Here is a 26,729-nt window from a genome sequence, read left to right as displayed (position 1 = left end):
ACAGGCCCACCTGTCACTTCTACTACACCCTTCCCTGTCACTCTGTACTGCACACACTCTGCATGCCCCATCTGGGGTGATTCCCTGAGGGATACCTGCCACTTCCTGGGCCTGGAGCACCTTTCTCTGCCTTCCATGGCTAGGAAAAATTATTGCCAAAGTCGAGCATCATGTCCTCTGGGAACCCTGGGCCCACCCTGCCAGATGGGTGACCATTTCCTCCATGTCCCTGTGGAAGCTCTTGGCAAGCCAAATTCTAACTTCTCTGAACAAAGGAGGCCCAGGATGCCTGAGGCTAGGACACCTGAAGCAGGGCCACTGTCACACAGGTCCACTGCACAATGTGCTTGTCGAATGAAGTCACCCAGCCCACCATTTTTAGCGACATTAAACCCTCCATCTGAGGGAAAAAGGAATGGATGACTGATACATGCAACAGCATCCATGAATCTCAGAAGAATTACACTGGGCAACAGAAGCCAAAGTAAAAAAGCCTATGTGGTGTGCTGTGCAATCACATTTCTACAAAACTCTAGAAAATGCAAACTAATCCATCGTGAGAGCAAACAGATGAGTGGTTACTTGGGTACAGGGAGGAGGGAAGAATGGGATTACCAGGGTGTGAGGAAGCGTTGGAGGCTGACGGAAATGTCTGTGACCTTGACTTTAGTGCTAGTTTCACATGTGCATGCATCGCCAGAACTGACCAAACTCTCCATTTAAACATGGGCATCTTATTGCCTCAATGAAGCCAGTAAAAACAGCAGCAAAATACACACCTCTCAGAAAACCAGTGCCGAACCTTTCAATGGTCCCCGAGGGTCTGAGGGTCTCTGAGGGGCCTTGCTGATGTATTTGAGGTTCCTCGTTTTCTTTTTTTTCATAAAAGGAAATGTGACAGACATGATACTTAGGTAATAACACCCAGTACTCCTGTGTTGGGTAGAATGGCTCAAGGATGCTCACATTCCAACTCCCAGGACCTGTGAATTTGTTACTTATATGATAAAAATGCCCATGAAATGCATTTAAGCTAAGGACCTTTAGATGAGGAGGTAATCCCGACTACCCTGAGGAGCCAAGGGTCCCTATAAGGAAAGACGAATGAGGGAGGAGGGCATGAGCAAAGGAGTGCAAACGGGAGAAGGAAAGTGTAAGGGATTGGATTCACCTCTAGAGCCTCCAAAAGGAATATAGGCCTGTTGACACGTGGACTTTAGCCCAGTGAGGCTTTGCCAGACTTTCAATCCCCAGCATGTTCAGGAATGTATGTGTTGTTGCTTTAAGTCTCTGTGGTCATGGCGATTAGTCACAGCAGTAACAAGGACACTGCTAGTCCCTTTCTTCTATGAACATGCTCCCATCCAGACACCATCCCGGGGCCAGGGAATAACAGGAACATTATATCCCCTGCCCTGGAGAAGTTGCCAGAGCTGCTGACATCTGTTTGAAAGAAGCCAAGTGCCCACCTTTGTTCTTAATAGGTTGGTAGCATTCATTTAGAAATCTTTCCAGATCCTATTCTGCTAACTCTTTAATGTCACACTTTCAACAAGCAATTATTCTTTTTTTTCTAAAAAAAAGAGTCCTACTTATAATTATGTATATTCTAATTGGGCAATATGACTGACAAAGGCCTTAATTATGGTCCATAATTCACACCTAGTATATTATTAGGCCTTGGCTACACGGTGGCATTTGTGAACATTCTACCATGGTTGTCATTTGCACAGCTTCCTCCAATTATTGTACTTGTAGACATTTGTGCGAGGTGAGGTGACAAATGATAGCAGTCCAACCACCATAGTCTTGTTTTATATTTACTGAGGAGGACATCTTTTGATCACCCCCAACCCAAAATACAGACAGGGGCTTCCAGGAGGGCTCAACTCTATCCGTAAGGAACTTAAATTTCTAATCTTACAGATTACTGTGGCACTTACGTGAAGGGAGACTGACCACATTCCTGTTTTCAGATGAGAAGACCAGAGCACAAACCAATCAAAGGCAGATGGAGTGAGAACTCAGTGGATGCCTGCCTTGCCTTTCCACGTGTGTCTGGTAACACTGGCTTATCACTGGAGCATGAATGTTCTTTGGTGGTTTTTTGGTGTACTTCTATTTGTTGAAATGAAATCTGTCCAGATCACTGTACTGTCTCCCCAAAATCCATGTCCAACCAGAATCTGAATTTGGGAAGAGCATCTTTGTGGTTGTCCTCAAGTTAAGATACAAACATGTCAGACCTTACTCCAGTGAGTAGTGTCCTTACAAGAGAGAAATTGGGGCAGAGACTCAGGGGAGACCTCCATGTGAAGAAAATGGAGGCAGAGACACTGGAGATTTGCAGCTGCAAGTTAAGGAATACCAGCGATTGACGGCCACTACCAGAAGCAAGGAAGAGAGAGGAAGGAGTCTACCTGGAGGCTAAGAGAGAGCAAGAGTAGCGTGGCCTGCTGATGCCTTGAATTGTGAGAACCCAATTTTTTTTGTCGGGTTAAGTTACCCAGTTTGTGGTACAATTACATGTTGCTTCACAAAGGGAATAGTTCCGTGAAATGTGTTATCAGGCAATTCTCACTGTGGACATCATAGAGTGTACTTACACAAACCTAGATGGTATAGCCTACACTACAGCTAAGCTATGATATATACTGTTGTGTATGCAGTATGTCATTGACCAAATGCTGCTGTGTGGTACTCTGTTAATGTGGTATCCTGGCTGTACTTTGTTACAGTAGCCCTAGGAAAGCAGTATAATCACACATGACCTGAAGTCTCAGGAATAATCAAGAGTAAGAAGTAGACGGGGTTAATCCAGTAAGGCTTCCTAGAAGTTGTGACTTTAAGAGATGTTTCTAAAGCAGGAAGAACGCAGTTTGGAAAGGAGGAGGACAGGGGGCAAATGGCACCATGATTTGAGCAGAATACTCAGACTAGGAGATAACAAGACATCACTGTACAGAAAGCACTATGAAGGGCACCACAGATGGGCACTGTGGTGGCACAGTGCAAGGAGATAAGACTGTATACCAGTTGTGAGGGCAACAATTAGAAAGATGAGTAGGGGCAAGATTTGGGACGGACATGGGAACATGACAATCCATGAGCCCTGCTGGTGGGAGCAGGAGCCAGGATAGACACTCTAGAAACCACCTGGCAACACTCACAAGGATTCATATGTTACCTCATGACTGCAAATCCCACTCCTGGGCACACAGGAGGTTGCTTACTATGTTAGTGGCTTCCTGACACTGTGACAAAACATACCTGGGATAAGCAAGTTAAAGGAGGAAAGACTGGTTTTGTCTCATGTTTTTGGAGGTTTCTGCCCATAGTGACTTAGCCTCATTGCTTTGGGTTTGTGGTGAGGCAAAATACCATGGCAGAAGGGTGTGGTGAAGGAACACTGCTCACCTTACAGTGGCTAAGAAGCAAAGAGAGAGCAAGCCAGGAGTCAGGGACAAATACAAAGGAATGCTCCTAGTGACCTACTTCCTCCATCTAGGCCCCACCTCCTAGAATTTCCACCATCACCTACTAGCGCCATGAGCTGGGGACCAAGTCTACAACAGGTGAGCTTTTGAGGGACAGTTAAGATTACTGCTGGCCAGCAGTGGGGTGAGGAACAAAGAGACAGCTTGGGTGGCTGCCTAGGACTGGCAGAGCAGTGAGGGCCCAATGCTGAGCACTTACAAACAAACATGCATACCTCAGGGCAGTTGGAAGCAAAGCAGGTGTGGCAATGTGGGGAGGAGCTACAAAACCTACTCCTGAATCAAGTGGCAAGAAACAGAAGGGCACGGTACCATTTGCGTAAGTCCCATGTCTTCTCTACATACTTCAGAGGGATATGTGCAGGCTTAATGGCATGTATCAAGAACAAATACTTCACAGCAACAGAAGGTACTTAATACCATGGAACTGTACACCTGTAAACAGTAAAGATAGTAAGCTTTATGTTATGCGCACTTCACCACAGGGCAAAAAAATTGGAACAAACAAGAATGGGTGCTTAATTGGGGGAGGGGTTAGAGAATGGAAGGGGATAGAAACTAAGAAAACAAAATGGCAAAGGGACCTTGTACACTCACCATGGTGATGGTGGGCTAGAAGCTGAGAAGGAGATGAATTCCACTCTCTGCAGATTGCTGAAAGGGAAAGGTTAAGAAGCAAACAAGGCTTCCCTAACACGGTGGCCTCAGGAAACAGGTTCTCCCATCCCAAGCAGGAACACACTTTTCCTTGGACTGACTTGGAAACAGAATTGAGTCACCTCAAACTCAATCAAATATAATAGCAACAGGGAAAAGATGACAAAACCTCTATATTGAAATTTCAGAAATTGTTTTAAAAACCTAATTTAGAAGCTGGGTGTGGTGGCACACACCTCTAGTCACAGCTACTCAGGAAGCTGAGGCAGGAGGATCACTGGAACCCAGCAGTGTGGGGCCTACAGAGTGAAATTCCATCGAAAAAGAAAAGAAAGCTTAACTTAAGGAAACCAATTCCAGCTATGTATGCAGAACCCAAAGACACGAGGAACTCCAGTACTGGAGTTCTTAACCGTTCAGCCCGTTACTTCTTTAAAAATGCCCAGGTAGGGGATGGGATCCAGGAGAAGGAAAGGGACATTACAGGAAAACTCAGGACATCTGAATAACATATGGACTTCAATTAATAGTATGCATCAATAGTGGCTTATTGATTGTAACAAGTGTGCTATGTTACTGTGAGATGTCACTAACAGAGGAAGCTGAGGGGGTATGTGAGAATTCAGTCCATTTTCACAGTTTTCCTATAAATCTAACATATCTATTTTTAAGGCTAGGACTAGGAATATACTATGCTCAGTGGTAGAGAGCTTGCCTACCACAGGCAAAGCCCTGAGTTCAACCCCACGCACCGATAAAAACCCCAAAAGCTCGGTAGCTCCCTGGACATACTTCACTCTACCATCTCGGCCTGGGTTTTAGGGGGCAGATAATCCGGGGTGTAGGTGGTTTCCTATGATGACTTCATTCCTTTAAATAGGACCCATGGAGGCCCTTTCTCACAGTCAAGTGAGTGAGACTCTTCATGACAGTCACTGAACGTTTCTGGACTGAGCTCGTCCTGAAGCGCCCTGGGTGGGCGCTGGTCATGTGAAACGCCTCTCCTTGTGGAGTGGGGCCTCTCTCATCACTGGGAGGAAAGCGGGGGTTCTGTGCCCCACCTAAGAACCTCCTGGAATGTCGCTCTGAGAGTGAGCGCGTGCACCAGGAGACCTGGAGGAACCATCACCTCCTGCGGGGAACCACACCTCCAGTGCCTGCTGTGCATGCCAGACATGCCCACTACCTGAGTCCTCTCCTTTCCCTCGCCACCCACAACCAGCCTAGCAGAGCAGCCAGTCAACTCCACTTAATCGCGCTTCCCACTCCGACCTTTGCCTAAGCACTGCGCACAGACCTCACTCTCTAGTCCATCTCCGTCTGGATTGTACCTCATTTCTGCAAGAAAGCCTTCTCATATGTGTTCTTCTCTGCCAGGGCATCTGCCCCACGTGCTCTACTGATCCAATAGAAAAGACCCTCAGAGAGCCCTGAATGTTGGCCAGTCCACCACCAGCCTGGAGGGCATGTGCTCCTGTCTCTGTCCAAGACCTCCGGGCAGGCCCTCTCTCTGCCTTCCGCAGTAAAGACCTAGTCTAAAGCCCTCACACAGGGGAGAGAGGAAAATAATCAGGCTCCTTCTTTGACAATGCCTTTCAAAATGACTATCCATCTAAGCAAACAGATTTTTAAAAATCCTTTCAAATATGTTTGTATTTTTGGCCTTTTAGAAGAAGGGGAGGAAGGAAAAGGATGGACGGCTGACTGAGAAGGTTGTTCTCATTCCCACTGCTCGTGAGGCATTTGATTTCCTAAGTATTAATCAAAATCACTCTTGATTATAGCAAAAACAACCTTTGCTATAATTTTAATGCAATTAACTAGAATATATGGTAATTCTGAGCAATCTTGCTCTTGAGATTAAAGAACAGCCTGCCAGGAAACATATGAATAAAGCTTTAAGATCAAAATTTGCATAATTAGGTTTCTTCCCTGCTCTGCCCACCCCCACCCCCGCTTCTCTGGCAATGATAAGTTCTGCTGAAAAAAGACATTTAAAGTCAACAAGTGTACAGGCTGTGCTTCCCTCCCAGGCTGGAATATACCTGTCCAAAAGCATATGTGTGTTTCTGCAACACATCTCTGACAGATTAACAGACAGCCAATGACAGGTGGACAAATTGGAGTCCAAAGATTTTGAGTCATACTTTCAGAGGTGGGAGCAAAATGAGGCAGGGCCCCCTAGCTTATGAAATTGCTTCCCAGAAGTTTGGCACCATGCAAATCTGTGTCCTGCTCTGTGCCACTGTCATAGCTATTAACAAGATAACCTAGGCAATATGACAGAGCCCAAAATGACAGGTTTTATTGATGAAGCATGTTCTAATGCCTGCTCACAACAGACGTCCTTGCCACCTATTTCCCCCTTCCCTGGCACTAGTACCACCAGAAAGACATCAACCCCTACACCTGTGCCTCCTTCAACAAGGGCTGTGACAGGCCTTGTACAGGCCTGTCCACTGTACCATATCCCCAATCCTACCAGCCTAACAGTCCTTTACGGGACCTGCACTGCTCTGGGAGAGAAGAAAATGTATCAATCAGTTATTTTCCTGAAGACTAACAAGCAGGGAAGAGCACACACACTTTCAGGAAGAGTGGGGCAAAGCAAGGAGAGATGGTACTACTTGCACCCATCTGGCGCTCTGGCTGGGGGCTGAGCATGGGGGACCCAGCAACAATTTCCACCCCTTCCTCCCACCCTATGTCTCACACAGACTCTCCATTCAGTCCCACGTGGCCACAAAAAGATCTTTAACATTTAAAATCATGTAAAATGTCAACAGTCCCATTTCCTCGTAAATAAGTTATTCTTGGACGTGCAGTAAAGCTTAAGCTGAAAGGTTAATATTCTTTGATCGGATGGCTTGGAGGAACCAGGAACCAACACTTTTGTTATTTGCTGCTTTGAAAACAATGCAGAATAAAAGAAGTAGGGACAGGGAATCAAAGCTTTCACACCACACTGGAAGCTGTCCTGACTTGCTATCTTGCATCTGTAGCTCCTGTCTCTCGAAGGCCCTGGAAAACATCAGAAAGGGAGAAGCCTCATTCCTAAGGATGACGCCTCCTGCAGGAGGCGTTTGGCAGGACATAGGCCATCCAAAGATTAAGATGACCTTCCAGAAAAATGAGCACAGGTGATATCAGCGCAAGAGAAAAATCAAAGCCAGGGGAGCTGTGACCCACCAAATATTGGGTAAGACGGAGGAATAAAAATTTCATCTGTTGCTGGTGGGAGTATAAAATGACACAACCACCTTGGAAAACTCAGCAGTTTCTTCAAAGTTAGGCATATTCAGACCCCGTGAGACAGCAATGTCACTCCTAGGCTTCATCCAAGAGAAATGAAAACTTGTACCCATACAAAACTGTGTACACGAATATGCGCAGCTGCTTGATTTTCAATAGCTCTAAACTGAGCACAACCCAAACATCCAGCATCAGGAACATGGCTCAGCAACAAAGGGGGATAATGGGGTGTAGAGCTCACACCTATAATCCTAGCTACATGGGAGGTGGAAGTAGGAGGATCATAGTTCAAGGTTGGCCCCAAGCAAAAACTTGAGACCCTATCTGGAAAAAAACTAAAGCAAAAAGGGGCTGAGGGTGTGGCTCAGTGTAGAGAGCCCTGAGTTCAAACCCCAGTACTGCCCCCCAAAACCACAAAAGACTTTATCACAAAAAAAAAAAAAGGAAATAATACGGTATGGTGTCACTTCTATGAAATTCACTGATTGCTTAGACAAGAGCAGGGGGAAATGGTGTAAGGGAACTTTCTGGAATGATAAAAATGCTCTGTCTTGATAGGCACTCATCAAAGCTGATTGAACCTAACGATCTTAATACCTTCACATATTACCATATGTGAATTACGCCTCAATAAAAGAATACTAAAAAACCATTCTAGAACCATGGGAATAAAAATTTGAGCACACTACCAAAGAACATGACTGAATATGGGAACATGTGAGCATTTTACAGTATGTAACTATACTAAAGAGCTGGACTAGATATGGGTGAAGAAAGAACTAAATCACTATGAAAAAACACAAAAGAACAAATGAAAAGACACGCCAGTTTAGAGACAAAAGGATGTAACATTACAAAATTGTCAGTGCTCCCCACCCATTTTTAAAGAGGACATGTATCCAATACAAAAAATAACAAGAAAAGATATGGAAAGGGGTCAAGCTCAGGCACAACCCCTTACCAAGAGGTGTGGAGGCTGGAGACCCTCTACCACCCCTCCACTGGGGGGAGGAGAAAAGGAGGGGAAGGAGGGGAACTCAGGAGAGTAACTAAGGAACTGTTCCCCTTATTACCTGCTGCACCCTCACTGCAGAGAAGCTGGACACCTCCCCTCAAAGGAAACCCAGGATCCAGGCATGGTGGTGCACATATGTAATCCCAGCACTCAGGAGATGGAAGCAGGAGGACTGCAAGTTTCAGGCCAGCCTGAGCTACATAGTGAGACCCTGTCAAAAATAGAGAAGGAAGGGAAGAAGGAAGGACGGAAGGAAGGAAGGGAGGGAAGGAGGGAGGGAGGGAGGGAGGGAGGAAGGGAGGGAGGAAGGGAGGAAAGAAGGAAGGAAGGAAGGAAGGAAGGAAAGAAGGAAGGAAGGAAGGAAGGGAGGGAGGGAGGAAGGAAGGGAGGAAGGAAGGAAGGAAGGAAAGAAAGTTTGTGACAAGGGCGAGACAAGGAGGAGAGGCAGGTCAGTTGTTGGGCTCATTATAAATACACCTGGCCTCCAACCAGGGTCTGGGCCTGACTGCACAAACAAGAAACAGGGTGTACTTCCAACAGCAGCATGTAAGTCCCTGCCCCGCAGCTGTGATTCAAATTTCTGCAAGTCCCTTTCTATTTGCAAACATCTAAGGAGCTTTCGTTTAAAGGAAACCCTGCAGTGAATGCTCTTTAGAGAGCCCTAGAAGCAGAATGTCAGCTCCACAGGATTTAGCTACCAAACATTGAAGGTCTACCAGGCACTGGGTACTAGGGGAGACAGAAGAGTGAGAAAACCAGAGTTCTTGATCTCAGTCTAGTGCAGAGACATTTAAACAAGCTGTGACCATAGCAGCAGTCACAGCTCTGCCTGGCAGGCAAGAGGGAGCAGAGGACCAGGAAGCTACTGAGAGTGGCCTTAGTGCTGCAAGAGCCTACCTCCTCACAGCCCACAGGGAGTCCGCAGCGACAAAGAATGGCCAGGGAAGGAGAGGAGACACATTGGTGAGGCACAGTGGGGATAGTTAAGAGGGGCCGCAGAGGTGAGAGGGTGATGAGGATGGGCTACATCTGTCCCTTGCACAACAGGCTACGATGCTGACACCATTCACCACGCCAGGGAGCACAGCGGAGGCTAGCTTGCAGGAGGAACACCACACCCTGATTTGTACATGGCAGGCTGAGGCCTCTGGATCTGATGCCACTGAGTAAGAGTCCTTGAAATACTTTGTCCTGAATCCTCATGACATTTTCCTCCTCTGGCTCTTGTCCTGTCTCACTCAGTCTCCTTCACTCATGTGACCAGCTCTTCAATGCTGGCTTCCCCAGAATGCTATCCCTCATGTTCATCCCATGCTCCCAAAGTGGTCCCCTCACTTAAAATGGCTGCCCGCCTGGCATCTCTGTCTACTTGACTGATTAGCCAGAGAGCTGCTTAAACACTGCAGTGTTCACAGCCAACCATCCCCTTCCCGGCTTCCCTTTCTCTGAGGACATTGCTTTGAACTGCCTCTTGCTTGGTTGTTTTATATTATTAAGTAGCTGTCTCCACAAGGATTCCTGAGAGATACAAAGCTCTAAATGGCTATGTTTTTAAACCCCAAATTGTTTTTCAGCCCTAGAGATGGAACCCATGGTCTTGTACATCCTAGGGAAGCACTCCACCACTAAGCTACGGCCCTAGCTTAACCCCAAACATTGAGATAATTACAGACCCACACAGATGAGTAAGAAGTCATAAAGACACTTCTCATACACTTTGACCCAGTTCCCCCAAAGGTCATATTATACAAGCTAATAGTATATTATCACGATCAAGATACTGACATCAATACAACCATGCGTCCGACGGAGACTCCCCCAGTTTTAACTGTGCTTCTTCCTGGGTGGCTATTAAGTTCCACACATTTATCCCGTGTGCAGATTCATGTGACCGTCACCAGCACAGTTCACAGCACCACCAGGACTCCTTTTGCTGACCTTGTACACCCACTTCTCTCCTCCTCTCCTCTCTCCTGGCCCCTGTGCCTGTCCCTAGCCCAGACACCCCCCAATCTGTTGTCCATGTGCATAATGAAGTTATTACAAGAACATCGCATGAACGGAAGCATGTGCCTTCCTCCTGCACCATACATCTGTGTGTATCAACAGGTAGTCTCTTTTCACTGCTGAATCGCATTCTGTGGGGACTGCCATGTGGGTTCATTCCAGTATTTGGCAATTACAGATAAAGCTATGAACGTTCATGTACAAGAACTGACATCTGTCACAATGTCTTTATGTTGCTTCTTCGTGACAATGACAACTTAGATCACATACTTTTCCCCTCCACACTGTCATGATGAAGGATGCAGTGAATCTGACTTCTTTTCTTCTAAGAGTTCTTTTAAAAATGTTCACCAAAAGATACCAATCATCTCAATAACCTAACCAAGAAAAAAGGAGAAAAGAACTGGACCTAGTTAGGAATAAGAAGGAAGTAGCTACCAATGTGAAAGAAGTCAAAATAATAAGGCAAAACAATTTTTTTGAGAGGGGGTCTTACTATGTAGCCCAGGCTAACCTCAAACTCATGGTCCTCCTGCCTCAGCCTCAATTACTGGGATTCCAGGTGCATACCACCATGACTGGCTCAAGATGAAACTTTACATAGCTCCATTCTTGACAGGCATTTATAAGCACCTACTACGTGTCCTAGTCCATTGCAGTCCTGAGATACAGAATGAACAACTTCCGTAGTCACCAGGGACATGCAAATGAGAAGCACAGCGAGCTATCCCTTCTCCCTACTGGGAAGGAATCAAAAGAGAAATGGAAAAGAACAAGGCTCGGTGAGAATTTAGAGAGACACTCACCCACTGCCCGTGGGATTGTAAAATGGCACCGCAGCTTTGTAACAGTCTGACAGTTCCTTGCAAAGTTTACCAGTTCCCATATGATGTGGTACTGTCTAAGTAAACCCTAAGTGTACATGAAGTTTACCCAAACGTAATCCACATAAAAACCTGTCCACAAATGCTCACAGCAGCCAAAAGGCAGAGACAACCCAAATGCCCATCACCTGAGCACTGCATAATGGAATTGTTTATCCATTCAGTGGAATTTAATTTGGCCACCAGATGAGGAAGTAGAGAACCTTGAAACCTGCTGCTACACGAAAGACGCCTTCCATAAAAGGCCACATAGTGTAGCATTACATTTATGTGGTAAGCCTAGAATGGGGCACCCATGCTTGCTGAAAAGCAGATTACTGAGTGCCAGGGCTTTGACAGGGCGGGGGGTATGGAGAGGCGCTGAGAAGGGGTTGGGGTTTCCTCTCTTGAGGCTGCAGGCAATGGCCATTTCCTGTCTCCTTGGGGCTGTTTTCTCCTAGCTTCCAGAATATTCTCTCCTAGTCATCAAGAGAGCTATACGATCAACGTATGTAATTTACATAGGAGAAAATGTCATAATGAAACCCATTATTTTGTTAATTAACATATGCTAATTTAAAATAGGTGGGGGAAAAGTAGTGGAGCTACCTGGCCGTGGCTGAGTTCTCTCCACTCCAGATCATGATGGCCTGTTTCATGCCCATGGTCCCTTCACTTTCTTCCTCATCTCCAACACCTTCCATTCTCTCACTTCACTAAAGGCAAGCTCATCCCATGCTGGACAAGAAACTGCCCTGCAGGGGAAATTCCACTCTCTGGTCTTGGCCTTGTCTTCCTGGTCCTGGCCTGACTTCCAGCTCCACCAGACCTTCTGAGCCTGCTAAGCAGCCCTTTGCCATCACTTCAGTGCTGCTCCTCCTTTCTGACATGGTGCCGTCCCAGCTTGGTCACTGTAGAGACTCTATTCAGCTCCAGAAATCCCTGTCTTATCCCCACCCCTGCCAATCCTCAACTTGCAGAGAAGAGCCCACACTCTCGCCCCACAGACTGGGAGTTCCCAGAAGAAGGACCAGTATCTTCATCCTCTCCAGTGGCCTGCCACCACCGGGCACTCAGAACATAAACAGCATTCAACTGATGCTTCCTGGAGGGGACAGACCATGCTGGGTGTTATGCTTTTTATATGAAGCTTTCCCCCAAAAGGCTCACGTGCTGAAGGTTTGGGCCCAGCTGGTGGCATGATTTGGGAGGTTCTGGAAACCTTAGGAGATGGGACTTACCTGGAGGAAGTACATCACTGAGGGCAGGTCCTTGAGGGCTATCTTGTCCCTGGCTCTTCCTTTCTGCCACCATGATACTCTGCCTCACAACAGGCCCAGAATCAGTGAAGCCGATCATGAACTGAACCCTCAGAAACTGTAATCCAAAGTAAACCTTTCCTCCCTTAAGTTGTTTGTTAGGTATCTGGTCACAGTGATGCAAAAATAACCACGCCATCCCACCGTGGTCCTGCTGCACTCTGGGACAGTACCATGTTGCAATAGAAAAGTCTCCCATCACTGTGCTCATTGGGATTGGACCAGCTCCAGCGCAGGGAGTGTGACCACAGGGTGTCTTGGCAATCTCTTGTTCTTGAATTGGTTCACTTTGTCCCAACAGTACTCTGCTACCCATGACTCTACCTGGCTCCTCCAGGCCAGGGTCATCAGGCAGGACTGCTCCAGTTGACCCTTGGCCACCCTGTGTGCACATGTGATAAAAACGATAACATGAGTTAATATTTGCTGAGCACTGAGTAAGGTTTAGATTTTCTCCAACCACTCCCTGCTACCCTGTAACTAGAGGCCATTACCCTTCACCAAACACGTATAAAGCTATTTAATGAGCTGTTGTGTGTAACAGCAAAGAGCGTCAACCTAAAAATTCATCAGAAGTCATATATTCAAACAGCTTTAATCATCTAAGGAAATACTCGCAATATAAGGTTACATACAGAAACAGGGTAAAGACATATCAATTTGTTTCTAGTAATGACAGACAGATTATTTGAACAAACCTTCCCATTAAAAACAACCAAAATGACATTCTGGTGTTCTATAATGAAGCAGAGCAAGTACAGATGATGACATTTAAAAAAAACTAGAAGAGGCCTAGGGGACTGGCTGAAGTGGTAGAGCACATGCCTAGCATACATGAGGCCCTGGGTTCAATTCCCCAGTACAGAAAAAAAAAGCTAGAAAAAAAGATCTAATGTTTTCACCATAAAGAGATGTGTGTGGGAACATATGTGCTTATCCTGATTCCAACAGAGCACAATGTATACATGTGTCAAAACATTACATAATATTCCATGACTAAGTACAATTTCACGTGTATCAGTTCAAACTAAAATTATAAACATATATGTGTACATATACATGCATGTACATAATATATAATAAATATATGTGCACAAAAACCACTTGATCATCATCAATAGATCAGAAAAAGTCTTTGATAAGATCCAACACCATTTCATGATAAAAGCTCTGAGAAAACTAGGAATGGAAGGAAAGTACCTCAACATTATAAAAGCTATATATGACAAACCTACAGCCAGCATTATACTTAACGGAGAAAAACTGAAACCATTCCCTCTAAAATCAGGAACTAGACAAGGATGACCACTATCTCCACTCCTATTCAACATAGTACTGGAATTCCTAGCCAGAGCAATTAGGCAAGAAGAAGAAATAAAAGGAATACAAATAGGTAAAGAAACTGTCAAAATATCCCTATTTGCAGATGACATGATCCTATACCTTAAAGACCCAAAAAATTCTACTCAGAAGCTTCTAGACATCATCAATAGCTATAGCAAGGTAGCAGGCTATAAAAATCAACATAGAAAAATCATTAGCATTTCTATAAACTAATAATGAACAAACTGAGAAAGAATATATGAAAACAATTCCATTTACAATAGCTTCAAAAAAAATCAAATACCTAAGTGTAAACTTAACAAAGGATGTGAAAGACCTCTACAAGGAAGACTATAAACTTCTGAAGAAAGAGAGTGAGGAAGACTATAGAAAGTGGAGAGATCTCCCATGCTCGTGGATTGGTAGAATCAACATAGTAAAAATGTCGATACTCCCCAAAGTAATCTACATGTTTAATGCAATTCCCATCAAAATTCCAATGACATTCATTAAAGAGATTAAAAAATCTACTGTTAAATTTATATGGAAACACAAGCGGCCACGAATAGCCAAGGCAATACTCAGTCAAAAGAACAATGCAGGAGGTATCACAATACCTGACTTCAAACTATATTACAAAGCAGTAACAATAAAAACAGCATGGTACTGGCACAAAAACAGACATGAAGACCAGTGGAACAGAATAGAGGACCTGGATATGAAGCCACACAACTATAACCAACTTGTCTTTGACAAAGGCTCTAAGAATATACGATGGAGAAAAGACGGCCTCTTCAAGAAAAACTGCTGGGAAAACTAGTTAGCAGACTGCAAAAAACTGAAACTAGATCCATGTTTATCACCCTATACCAATATTAACTCAAAATGGATCAAGGACCTTAATACCAGACCCCAAACTCTAAAGTTGGTACAGGAAAGAGTAGGAAATACTTTGGAACTAATAGGTATAGGCAAAGACTTTCTCAATGAAACCCCAGCAGCACAGCAAGTAAGAGATATCATAGATAAATGGGACTTCATAAAACTAAAAAGCTTCTGTTCATCAAAAGAAATGGTCTCTAAACTGAAGAGAACACCCACAGAGTGGGAGAAAATATTTGCCAGCTACACATCAGACAAAGGACTGATAACCAGAATATATAGGGAACTCAAAAAACTAAATTCTCCCAAAATTAATGAACCAATAAAGAAATGGGCAAGTGAACTAAACAGAACTTTCTCAAAAGAAGAAATTCAAATGGCCAAAAAATACATGAAAAAATGCTCACCATCTCTAGCAATAAAGGAAATGAAAATTAAAACCATGCTAAGATTCCACCTCACCCCTGTTAGAATAGCCATCATCAGCAACACCACCAACAACAGGTGTTGGCGAGGATGTGGGGAAAAAGGAACCCTCTTACACTGTTGGTGGGAATGTAAACTAGTACAACCACTCTGGAAAAAAATTTGGAGGCTTCTTAAAAATCTAAACACAGATCTACCATATGATCCAGCAATGCCACTCTTGGGGATATACCCAAAAGACTGTGACACAGGTTACTCCAGAGGCACCTGCACACCCATGTTTACTGCAGCACTATTCACAATAGCCAAGTTATGGAAACAGCCAAGATGCCCCACTACTGACAAATGAATTAAGAAAATGTGGTATTTATACACAATGGAATTTTATGCAGCCATGAAGAAGAATGAAATCTTATCATTCACAAGTAAATGGATGGAATTGGAGAACATCATTCTGAGTGAGGTTACCTTGGCCCAAAAGACCAAAAATCGTATGTTCTCCCTCATATGCAGACATTATCAAGGGTAAACACAACAAGGGGATTGGACTTTGATCACATGATAAAGCAAGAACACACTTAGGAGGTATGAGGATAGTTAAGATACCTAAAAAACTAGCTAGCATTTGTTGCCCTCAATGCAGAGAAACTAAAGCAGATACTTTAAAGCAACAGAGGCCAATAAGAGAAGGGAGCCAGGAACTAGAGAAAAGGTTAGATTAAAAAGAATTAACCTAGAAGGTAACACACATGCACAGGAAATTAATGCGAGTCAACTCCCTGTATAGCTATCCTTATCTCAACCAGCAAAAACCCTTGTTCCTTCCTATTATTGCTTATACTCTCTCTTCAACAAAATTAGAGATAAGGGCAAAATAGTTTCTGCCGGGTAGTGAGGGGGTGGGGGGGAGAGGGAGGGGGCAGGTAAGGGAGGGGGCAGGGGAAGGAGGGAGAAATGACCCAAACATTGTATGCACATATGAATAAAAAAAACATAGCAATGAGAGGGAACAGATTTACAGCTACACACAACAAGTTATCAGTAACTCAGACACATATAATACAGATGCAAAATCCAGAAGGTTACATACAATGGGAATTCATTTCTACACCGTTAAAAGACAGGCAAAACAGGGTTGGGGTAGAGCGCTTGCGTAGCTTTTGTGGGGCTCTGGGTTCCATCCCCAGCACTGAAAGAAAATGACATTATTTTGGGCTGCATACATAGGTGGTAGAAGGGTAGAGCACAGCAAGAAAATGCACAAAAACCAGGATAGTGGTTACCTCCGGGGGAAGAATGGACACTGTGATCGGAGGGAACATGCGGTCACCCAGGTGTTCTCAACATTTTCTGCCTCGGTGGTGACAGGTTTTGCTTTATACTTCTCTTTATACTTCTTTTATACTACACATTTCTCTGTATCTATTTCACAATAAGGAAGAAATCTATATCCACAGTTTGATATCAGTAATTTGAAGTATTTCTGCATAGGAAAAAGTTACTGAGGCACTGAACTCCAACATGTGAATGGGGTCATCCCTGAGGTATAGGGAAAAATTACTAAAACACTGCACTCCAACATGGGAAGGGGCTATCCCTGGCTTATAGGGTTTCTGTTTTCTCTATACGTTTCTACATTTTCCAAATTTACCACAAAGAGCGCATATTACTCTTGTAATCATGTAAGCATTTGGTACTGTCAGATTTTATTATAATTTTTAGTCTAGTAGATGGTATGCAATTTTATCCTATTACAGTTTAATTTGCATCTTTCCAGTTACTAATGAGGTTGATCATTTTTTCATATGTTTATTGTCCAATTTGATTTCTTCTTTGGTGAGCTGCCTGAGCAATTCTTTGGATAGTTCTTTTCATTGGCTCTCGGAAATTCAAATGTATTAAGAAGGCAAGGTTGCCACCTTAAATGGAAACTTACGGCTCAACATGAAAAAGCAGAGATGAGCCAGCTGTGGAAGTCTAGGCTGAAAATAATTAACCTGAAGAGATAGCGAAGGCCGGTCTGGCTTAGCCAGGATGAGCTCAAAGCTCACTGAGAACTCTAGGATGGATTCCTACAGTCGGCTGAGCTGACATTAGTCCACAAAGAATGCCTGGGGTTTGATTTCCTCCAACACATCTGTCTGAGGCAAAGTGATGATGACAGAAAACTCTATGGACTCACAAGGAACACTGATAACAGACAGTGTAATTACGAAGTGGTACCATAGCTGTCGAGGGCTAGGGGTGTTGCATGGCCGTAGATGCTTGCTTAGCATGCAGGAGGCCCTGGATTCCATCCTCAGCGGCAAACACACACACACACATAAAGACACATCTCACATGTGTTACAACTATGATATGCTACATGTTCTTGTGTAATTTAGAAACCCTAGAGCAGCAATTTTTGGCCTTAGGACTGTTTATATACTCAAAAATTATTGAGGACCTCAAAGAGCTTTTGTTTCTATGAGTTATCTCTATTGATATAGATATGATATAAATGTGAGATGTTGATAGATATGTATAAGTGTGTATGTGTGTGTGTGTGCGTGTATGTGTGTGTCTACAGCAGTGCTGGTTAACCAAAGGGATTCTGCCCTTCAACAGACCCTGGGCACTGTGCAGACATTTTCAGTTGGCAGACTGGGGAGGAGGGTGCTACTGACTGACATTTACTGGATAGAGGCCAGAGATGCTGCCAAACATCTACGGTGCACAAGAAAGCATTCATCCTACCCCTTGCCAACAAACTGTTCAGCTCAATTTTCTTTTTTTTTTTTTCCTTCTAATTTTTTGCCTTCAGTCTTGGGGATGAAAGTGAGGGCTTCGCTCCCCCAGGCACATGCTCTATCAATGAGCTACACACTCTACCCCAGGCCAGTTTTCAAAAGTACCCTGGTTGGGCTGGAGGCTTAGCTCAACTGGTAGAGTGCCTGCCTAGCAAGTATGAAGCCCTGAGTACTGAGTTCAAACCCGAGCAGCACCACCAACAAAAAGCAAAGCACTGTGGTTGAGAAACTGCTCAACAGCGTCTATCCAGAAAAGTGCAAAAGTGTGTAAACCTCAGTGACTGATGGAGAAACGCTGGGAAAAATAGCAGGGACAGCCAATGGGCTCCCACTACAGGTGGCCTACAGTCTGAGCTGTTCCAGAGTGAAGCATAGGCTCCAGTCTGTTCATGAAGCAGTCCAGAACCAAACCCAAGCAACAGAAATCTTCCTGCCCCCCCAGGCCCTCCACCAGACTTGTAAACATCCATTGCTGCACCAAGAACATTTATGTTAAAATCCTGAATGGAGGACTGGAGCTGTGGCTCTAACAGTAGAATGCCTGCTTTGCAAGCATGAACCCCTGAGTTCAAACCCCAGTCCCACAAAAAAAAAAAAAGCACAAAGTCTGGAACATACAGCATACTAGCAATTGATGCAATGGCTGAAATTAGAACAATGTAAGGAAACTTGCATACTCATTTTGTGAACAATGAAAAGAATGCTGAGATGGCTAATGTTGATTGTCTATTGACTGCACTGAGAAATGCTAGATTGGGAAGCCCACCTCTGGGGGGTGTTTCCAGAGACCAATAGATCCTGAGGGCCCTGACCTAATCAATGGAGTCGTCTCATGAGTGATTCATAAAATTATGGCATTATTAGCAGCTGATGAAAAGTAGGCGGGGCCTAGTTGGAGGAAGTAAGTCACTGGGGGCTATCTTTGGGGACTACATCTGGCCACTTCCTGTGTTCCCTCTCCACTTCCAGCCACCATGAGGGAAGCAGACTTTGCCACACACTCTTACTGCCATGATTTGCTGCTTCACTACAGGCCCAGAAACATGGAGCCAAGTAACCATGGACTGAATGCTCAGAAACTGTGAATCAAACAAAATAAAGAACTCCTCTTCAGTTGCTTACTTCAGGTATTTCATCACAGTGAGGCAGAAGTAACTACAGATACTGATATCTAATGTGTAGCTTCTATTTTAGTGGCTTCTTTCTGCTGTAACAAAATTCAAAAAATTTGAACACTTAAAAAGAAACACACTCACAGTTCTGGAGGTCAGAGGTCCAACCTGGGTCTCACTAGGCTAAGAGCCAGGTGCTGACACAGCTGGCCTTCTGGAAGCTCTAAGGGAGAAGCTGTGCTTTTGTCCTTTCCAGTCTCTAGAGACCATGTTCATCCTTTTAATCCTGCCCCCCCCAAAAGCCAGCAATGCCCCAATCAAATCTCCCTCTTTCATGGAATGGTTCTGACTGACTCTTCCATCTCCTTCTTCCATAGTTAAAGGACCTATGCGATTACATTGGGTCCACCTAGATGAGCCAGGCTGACCTGTTTTTTTTTTTGGTGGTGCTGGTGATGAAAACCAGAGCCTTGCACATGCTATGCAAGTGTTCTACCTCTGAACTTCAGACACCAGCCCTTGGTTTTTTGAGAAAAGTTTTTGCTATATAGCCCAGGCTGGCCTGCAACACACACTATCACACTTGGCTGCCTGTGACTCTTTCAGTTGCCACAGAAGAAACACTTGAATGAAGAAAGTAAACAAGGTGAATATGGTTGGTGCACTTTCTATAAAAAAATGAATATGGAGCAGTCAAACCTGTTGAAATCACCATAAGAAGGGGACTAAGGTAGAAAGGAGAAAAAATGGAGGGATGAACCAATTTGGGATATGATATAGATATACGTGAAATGTCATAATGAAACTCCCTGTATAACCATCATAAACAAAAAAAAAAAACGTCTTTTTTTAAAAATGAAAAACAGGAAGGCAAAACAAGTCCTGTCTAGAGATTGGTACCAGTGGGAGGATGGAAGATATAAGAAAAGGGTGTAGACAGGTTAATATAGTAGAAATATTATATACTCATGTATGAACGTGGAAAAATGAGACCTGTTGAAACTATTCTAAGGGTGGCAGGAGGGAGGATAAAGGAGGAAGATGGGGGGAGGGGTGAATCTAACTAAGATATATTGTAAGCACTTTTGTAAATGTCACAATGTATCCCCAGCACAACAATAATATGCTAATAAGGAAGAAATATTTGATAAGGAATTAATAATTCCAAAATTCTTAGCAAACTATGAATAGATAAGGGGATGAGACCCTAGGGTCTTGCACATACTACGCAAGAGCTCTGTCACTGAGCTACATAAGCCTTGATTTTTGAGACAGGGTCTTGCTATGTAGCCCAGCCTGGCCTGGCCTTTAACTCTCAAATCTCCTACCTTAGCCTTCTGAGTGCTGCGATTAGAGGTATGCACCACCACACCTGACCAGGCTAACATTATTTCAGGTCAGCTGCTTAGCAACCTTAATACCTCTGGTATCTCCCAAACTTCCCTTTTGCTATGGAGCTTACCGTCCCGAGGTCAGGAACTAGGACATCGCAGGGGTACACCTGTCTACAGGAATGATTTGTGTTTATGGTTTTATGTGCAAGCCAAGATTTGCTTTTCTGGAAACTCTGAGTAGGCCTCAGGAAGGGCTGAGTCTGGGTTTGGGATCAGGAACCTTGTAACAGCAGAGGAACAAACATGCAAAGTACCAAAAGTAAGAGTAGACAGAAGGAAAAGCACAAACACCAACAGGGAACAGAATGGGGACCAGGAAGTCAGTGTGTCTGGCAGGTATCTTTCCTAAACTCACCAAGCCCAAGCCCAGCTCCTTGCCCTCAAGCCCCTCTGAGGAGTCACAACAGGCCTTATCATTATCTCTACCGGGGCAACTGCAGCCCTTCCTCAGTGTCCACATGCGCTGACTCAAATGGCTTCTATGTGCTTAAAAATAAATGCATTATGGTTACCTGGTGTCCAGCGCATCAGAGGGATGAGAAAACCAATCAAAGTATGTAAGACTAAAAGCAGAGTCCCCACACCCTGTGCTGTGACTAACTGGCACACATAATGGTGACCCTTCCCCAGAACTATCCAGGAAAGAGTAATTCTCCCTGGTCCCATGATCTCAGCTTCCCACATTCTGGAACATAACTTGGGACCAACCCTGCAGGTACACGTGGGACTCTTCCAGCACAGACCCAATGCCCCGAGTCAGCCCACGGGTTCCTCGCTGGATTCTAGCTAGGCACTCAGTGCTGAGCCTGAAGACCAAGGCCACGCCAGGATCACGTGCAGCTACTGCTTCGCGCTTGTTTTGCTCAGGTGACATAGTGAATTTTTTAAATAGAGACGCAATTCACACACCATACAATTCACCATTTTAAAGTGGACAAGTGCGTGTTTGTTAGGACATTCACAAAGTTGTGCAACCATCACCTCTAGCTAGTTCCAGAATATTTCCATTGTCTCAAAGAATCCCTTACCACTAAGCAGACACTCCCACTCCCTGGCAACCACGAATCCACTTTCTGTCTCAACGGATTTGCCAAGTGTGGAAACTGTATACAAGTGATGCTTTCAAGGTTTGGAACACGCATTTTAAAATGTGCCTTGGAGCATCTTGGGAAATATGAGTACTGAGCGCTATCACTAAGACAGAGCTCACAGGGGGCCAGGCACTGTGCTAAGTGCTTTGTGCTACTCATGTAATCCTAGTGACCAGCCCATGAGGTGGACAGTGTTGTTATCCCCTGCACAGAAGAGGAAACTGGCAGCAAGCAGTTACGTGCATGGCGGGGCATCACCGTGCACTGGGCAGGCTGTAGCGGGACATCTGTGGGGAGTGGGTGCTTGGTGGGTTGCCAGCACACTTGGGTTCTGGAAGATATCTGCATTCCTGTGCCCTGCTTTGGTTATTCAGATGAACCTGAGTCCAAACCCGGTCCTACTACAGACTGTGTGTGATCTTTCCAGTAGGTTCCTCAAGCTCTCTGGACACACATTCTCCACGTTAGGAAACAGGTCCATTACTTTTCAGGGCTATCTGCAAAACATCACTATGGACTTGGGGAGGCAGTGCGGGTCACAGTGCTAACTTTCACAGGTGGGTTATACAGGGTTAATGTGTGTGAGGCACTGAGGAGCTGTCACGTGGAAGGCCTTTGTGAAATGCAGGCTCCGCTACAATTAGCCCCCACCTATATCCTGTGATCCTTCTTCCTGCTGCTCAAAAGAGCACCTTCCCATTTTTGTAGGCACACACAGGTGACACACCTGTCCTCAGAAGTTTTCAGAAGCAGTAAAATAGGCAGTGACTGAATTCCCCTCTGTAATTAGACCAAGAATGACTTGTCAACCGCCCTTTAAACTCTTGGCAGTCTAATGCCTATCTCCGCACCAGAGCCTGCAACAGTTGCCCAAACCATGCCCTGGTGTCTTGTGAGCTTTCTGGGGCCTGGTGGAGTTGCTCAGTCACCCCCGACTTTGAGAACCAGAGCCAAGAATAAAGCGGGACTCAGGCAGACCCACCCAGGACCCTATTCCCTAGGGCTCGAGGAGGGCCAGCCGGTGCCTCCCTGAGCACCTGCCTTCTTAGTTCATGTTCACAACACCTATGACATTGCTACTGCCCAGGTCCTGGAGTTTCTCAGCTTCTTTTGGACTAGCCTTCTTAATTTAAACAAAAAAGAATTACTGAATGGCAGTCTTATCCAGGTTGAACCCTGGCTCTATTTCTTCTCAGCTGTGTGACCAGGATCTCTCATCTGGAAGGCAGAGATAATACCTACCTTGGAAAATTGTGGAGGCAAATAACAACAAGGTATGTGATACAGGTGGCACACAGCAAGCACTCAGGAAATGATAGCTGGTGGCAAGGCTGCAGATCTAAGAATGACACAGTCCTGGTCCCCTCAAGACACCTTTGTGAATTATGTGACACTATATGGACTGAGCAAACAAGTTTAGAGAACTCATTTTCCCAAAGCCATTAAGTGGGAGAAGGGGTAGCCTCCAGGGTAAAGGCTTCATGCCTACCTAGTGCTTAGAGGCCAGGGTGACCCTGGAGTCAGAGAAGCCTGGGATCAAACCCTAACTGCCAATTAGTCACTGTGTGACTTGAGGTAAGTTACTCCACCTCTCCCTGTTTCTGCATCTATAAAATGGTTGCATTGGTTCTCAGTCCTCTCTAGCACCTTCTAAATCAACTACAAATCTCAGACTTGACATTCATATTCCACTTTCAAAATGTCCCTGTCATTAGATGCAATTCAATCAAATGATTGCAAGAGTCCCCCCTTTATCTATGGCTTCCCTTCATGAGGTTTTGCTTACACATTTTCAGTTATCTACAGTCAACCATGGACTGAAAATAGGAAATGCAAAACTCCAGAAATAGACATTTTGTATTTTAAATTGTGCACCATTTTGAGTAACGTGCCCAAATATTGCATCATCTGCTCCAAGGGAATGTTGATCACTCCCTTGTCCAGCGTATCCACACTGTATATGCTACCCACTACGTCGTCACTCAGCCGCTGTTTTCGTTATCAGACCAACTATGGAGGTACTGCCACGTTTGTGTCCAAATAATTCTTATTATATTTAATAATGGCTCCAAAATATAAGAACGGGGATGCAAAGGACACACAGGGAATTAAAAACATAGGAGGGCAGATTAGCTCTGCTGCCTCATATATGGTCAAAAAAAAAAAACATGGTATGTAGAAGGCATGGTATTATTTGTGGTTTCTGAGCTGGGTCACTCAGTGGTAGAAAACTTGCCTAACATGCACAAGGTTCTGTGTCCCATCCCCAGCACTGCAAAAAATTATCTGTAGTTTCAGGCATCCCCCTGGATATCTTGTAACATAACCCCCCCAAAGATAATGGAGTACTATGGTATACTTTTCCCCACAAATGCATATTAGACAGAATAAAAATTTTATTCCTGGGCTGGCAGAGTGGCTCAAGTGCTAGAATGCCTGTCTAGCAAGCATGAGGCCCTAAGTTCAAATCCCAGTACCCCCACAAAAAATTATTCACAAAAGGAAAAATGAAAGAGCAAATTCAACAACTCCTATCCCTACAGCTTGCCTTCTTTTCTTCATAGCACCAGCAATATATTATCCAGATTTGACATTAGGGCTTGTTTCCACCTCGGCCAGGAGGTCAGCTCCACAAAGACTTCACTTCTGCATCCTCATTTCCTGGAACAGAGCCTGATACCTTTGTAGAATGTAACTCCAGGGGTTACCCACGTGAAAAGCATTCCTTCATCTTTGGCAAATCTAACTTGGCTATTACTGTCCACTATTTTCCAGTGTTCCTTAAATGTGACATAAATCTTACTAGAACTCAGTGCTAGGACAAACTTCTGTTTTTCCTAACTCATGTTTTTCACTAGCTGGATGTGCCTTCAATTGTCAGGATGCTCAAAGTACAATTCTGTGCTCAATTACAGTGTTTTCCTCAAACTCTTTTTGAGGTGGAGATAGGATATAAATAAGTATAAGAAGGTTCTGCTGGTACATGTTTAAGACCCTATTTTTAACCACAGAGTGCATTTGTTCTAAGAAGATGCTTCTTAAACTTGAATGTGCCTGCAAATTACCCAGGATCTGATTAAAACGTTAAATAGAACACTGACTCAGTCTGGTAGGTCAGGGGCAGGGCTGAGATGCTGCATTTCTAACAAGCTCCAAGATGATGCCTCTGTGTCTGGGTCCTGGACCACACTTTGAGTTGTACATGGTATAAGAAACTTGTTCCCCTGATTCATTGAAATCTTTCTCTTTCTCCTACCCCTCATCCTCCTCTCCCTCCTCTTAGGCAAAATATGACCAAAGACTGGGAAGCAGGAGCAGATACCAGAAGCACGTAGGGAGCTGGTTAGATCTACATGTCAGCCCCCCTCTGCACTACCCCCACCCAGTCCCCGACGAATGGAGGCTGGAAGCCTCCCAGAAGCTCCCCAGGTGCTTTGCTGCAGGTGGCCTTACAGCAGATTTTGAAAATGACTTATTTTTCCAACGTTTTCCCTAAGGCAGAGTTCTGGGGGCAGCTGTTGTCACCAGGAGTGACATCTGCTTGTTCAGGATTTAGCGGGCACCATTCCCCTGTTTGTACCCCACCACCAAGAGAAGTCCCATCCCTCCTCTCCCACTACACCGACCTCGGCGGACTGGCTCCCGCGGGTGGACCCGGGTCCTCAGTCCCTAACCGCAGGGTCGCTGGCCGCCACCGCCACAGGCCAGGGCCTGGGGCACTCATGCGCAGAGCGACTCCTAGGCACACAGGGCGGGATCCCTGGATGTCCCCCGCCCCCCTTACCTCTCTGGACCAGGGTGGCCAAGGAGAAAGCGAGGCAGAAGAGGATCGCTGAGCGCCAGGCCACCATGGCTGGGAGCAGGCGGAGAGGCCCCAGAGGAGCACAGTTAGCGCAAGAGGGCGGGAGGGGGAGGGGAGGAGGAGCGGGGAAGGAGGAGGAGCCCTGTCACCACTGCAGGGCCCCGCCCAGAGCTGGCACGCGCAAAGCGCGGCCCCGGGAGGGCGCGAGGCGGGGGCGGGGCGCGCTTGACTGCGGGCGCCTGTGGGCGCCTCGGCTCGGGCCCGGCAGGAAGCGGGAGGAGGGTGGGGACGGGGGCGGGGGGCGGGGTGAGACTGCAGTCTCGGGGGCGGGGCCAAAGTCTGGCCGGGTTACTGGACGAGGGCGGGGATAAGGGCGTGGCTACTGCGGGGAGGCGGGGCCCGCAGACTTGCAGTGGGTTGAGTGACGGGGGTTGGATGGCGTGCTGGCTCGCGGGCCGCAGACCCCTTCCCACCCGGGTCCTCGGGTTTCGAATCTCGGAGGGGACTCTGCAGCCGGGGGCAGTGAGTCGCCAGTGGCCAGAAGGCGGCAGCGGCGACAAAGTTCAGTGATTTTCACCCACGTGCCCACTCCGCCCCAGCCCGGAGCGGGACCCAAGGCGGCTCACAAGCCCGCTGCTTCCCGTCCTGCCATCTCGGTGACCTTGGACAGGGCTTTCCCGCTTCTGGCCCAGTTCTCTGGCAAAAGGCTGTTCCCTAGGGTCCTCTCCAGGCCCGAGCGCGCCCCACCCGCCGTCCCCGCAGGAAGCTGCGTGGAGCCCTGCCCGGGACTAAGGCAAAGGGTTTTCGTGGCTGGCCGCGGTGACAAACAGCTGTATGTCTGCAGGGAACGCGGCCGAGGCCCGGGGCGCCGGGGCAGGCGACAGCGAGAGGGGTCAGCCCGAGCCGCAGTGCCAGGAGCCCGGGAGACTTGGGGTTAGTGACAGGGTCAGCACTCCCGGGGCTGTGATGAATGCGCTGAAAGTGCAAGTTCACATCTGCAGAGTCGATTGAAAAACGTGCCCCCCATGACCAACAAACGCTCCGCAGTCCTTTCCCGTGAACCTCCCTCCGCAAACCGAGTCCATCTCCTGGGCGGGGGAAACCAGACGCCGACACTGTCGCGAGCAGCAAAATGCCCACTGCAACCTTGAAGTGAACACTGCCAAGAAGAGCCCCAGCTGCGACCAGCTTTTGAGGACAAAGAGAAAGCGGAGTGCCTGAGTGACAGCGTCAACCCTGTCCCTGCCGTTATGCGGCACAAGCTGTCCTGGGCCACATCCTCCTTAGAGGGTGGCTACTG

The 26,729-nt window shown here is 46.0% G+C and overlaps 1 protein-coding gene across 6 annotated transcripts in view; it reads right to left on the bottom strand.

Moving 5' to 3' along the window:
• Cd99l2 (CD99 molecule like 2) overlaps window positions 1-25,654 on the bottom strand; it is a 94,934-nt gene extending 69,280 nt beyond the window's left edge. The window contains exons 1-2 of one of the 6 annotated variants that reach the window (XM_074062429.1): window positions 25,412-25,654; window positions 8,480-8,632 (exon numbers count right to left, since the gene is read on the bottom strand). In XM_074062429.1, coding sequence (XP_073918530.1) covers window positions 8,480-8,632; window positions 25,412-25,478 — 220 coding nt within the window. In that variant the 5' untranslated portion in view covers window positions 25,479-25,654. Of the gene's footprint in view, window positions 1-8,479; window positions 8,633-12,532; window positions 12,993-25,411 lie in introns of all 6 variants that reach the window. The other 5 variants (XM_074062426.1, XM_074062428.1, XM_074062427.1 and 2 more) reach the window with 5 other exon arrangements.
• Window positions 25,655-26,729: the final 1,075 nt, after the last annotated feature.

This window comes from Castor canadensis, chromosome X (genome assembly GCF_047511655.1).
Source record: "Castor canadensis chromosome X, mCasCan1.hap1v2, whole genome shotgun sequence".
NCBI classification, from domain to species: domain Eukaryota; kingdom Metazoa; phylum Chordata; class Mammalia; order Rodentia; family Castoridae; genus Castor; species Castor canadensis.
Note: the sequence above shows the minus strand (reverse complement) of the source record. Positions and strands in the feature narration are given on the sequence as shown.